The 1,537-nt window shown below is 50.4% G+C and overlaps 1 protein-coding gene across 1 annotated transcript in view; it reads left to right on the top strand.

The window, feature by feature from the left end:
• nsd1b (nuclear receptor binding SET domain protein 1b) overlaps positions 1-1,537 on the top strand; it is a gene marked incomplete at its 5' end in the record, with an annotated part of 29,527 nt that overhangs the window by 15,133 nt on the left and 12,857 nt on the right. Inside the window, 3 exon segments of the mRNA XM_014029067.1 lie at positions 153-351; positions 431-610; positions 687-843. Of these exon segments, the coding sequence (XP_013884521.1) occupies positions 153-351; positions 431-610; positions 687-843 (536 nt within the window).

Below are 1,537 nucleotides of genomic sequence, written 5' to 3' on the forward strand. Positions count from 1 at the left end.
ATGATGTACGTTTTCTTTTTATTTTACTGTATATAGATATTTTTATGAATAATATAAATAAACTAAACTAATGAATGAACAAAAAACAATCCTTCGTCAACAAGCATTCGTAAAATGTGATTTCTTTCATCAACTTTGTGACTTCTTCAGGYGTGCACACCTGCTTCGTGTGTAAAAAGCGCGGCGAGGATGTGCGACGCTGCATGATTCCGGTCTGCGGGAAGTTTTATCACGGAGAGTGCATCGCAAACTTCGCCCCGACGGCGCCGGTGAACCGAGGTTTCCGCTGCTCCATCCACGTCTGCCTCACCTGCTTCATCGCCAGTCCCAACAGCTCGTCCGTCTCTAAAGGTGAGCAGAGGAGCGACAGGTGTTGCTTCAGGTAAAACCATACTGCTGCTCAGATGCTCTGCTCCTCTCTTGTTTGTAGGTCGACTGGTGCGATGCGTTCGCTGCCCCGTGGCGTATCACGCCACAGACTTGTGCATGGCGGCGGGCTGCGTGGTGCTTTCCAACAACAGCATCATCTGCCCCAACCATTTCTCCCCCCGGCGCGGCGTCAAGAACCACGAGCACGTTAACGTTAGCTGGTGCTTCGTCTGCACTGAAGGTACTTCCAGCCCGAACCTGGTGAGAAAAGCTCGTACGAGGCCCGTCTTCATCTTGTTTCTCATTCCGCACCGCAGGAGGAAGCCTCCTCTGCTGCGAGTCGTGTCCGGCGGCGTTTCACCGCGAGTGTTTGAACATGGAGATGCCCAAAGGCAGCTGGTTCTGCAACGACTGCAAGGCTGGGAAGAAACCTCGCTACAAGGACATCCTGTGGGTGAAGGTCGGGCGCTACAGGTCAGTGATCAGACTTCAGCTTAATTTTCAAATGAAGGTTTTGGCGTCTAAATGTGTAAATTTGACCTACCTACCGTATTTATTCAAGTATAATGCGCAGAGGTGTCAACCATTACGATCTCACCGTAATCATTACGATATTGAGACCCGCTTTGAACCATTACGTCGTACTAGACATTTATAATGATCTGGCCTTGCGCCGAGCTCCTGGGAACCTCTCCCATTGCATTTTTCCACCTACACCGTTCGGTTTGGCTCCACCCACTCCACACCCGTTTTCGGTCTTTCCGCTGTGGCTCCCGCCCACTTTCGGACCACTTTTTCGGACCTCCTCTCGAGGTAGTACTGAGGCCGGCACTGTTTGGGGCGTGAAGGTGCCGAAGCGTGTARCAGTCACGATTGGCCAGTGAAGCTGCCTGGATCACGTAGTTCCAAATGATGGCGGAGCGCTGGGAGAAGCTAAAAATATATTGGGCCCATTTCAGAGCAGTGAAGGACCACAACAACAGTGGGAGTGGCTCAATGCCGTGGGACTACAGCTGCTGTGGGTAAATGGAGGGGATCGCTCTTTACAGCCACCGGTTAGTTAGTTAGTTAGCTAGCTGCTGCTACTGTAGACTGGTCAACTCAATGAAAAACAAACAGCAGATTGTATCTTTACTGCACAAAATAAAAGTCAGACAATATATACAGC

This window comes from Austrofundulus limnaeus, unplaced genomic scaffold (assembly GCF_001266775.1).
Source record: "Austrofundulus limnaeus strain Quisiro unplaced genomic scaffold, Austrofundulus_limnaeus-1.0 Scaffold848, whole genome shotgun sequence".
Taxonomy (NCBI): domain Eukaryota; kingdom Metazoa; phylum Chordata; class Actinopteri; order Cyprinodontiformes; family Rivulidae; genus Austrofundulus; species Austrofundulus limnaeus.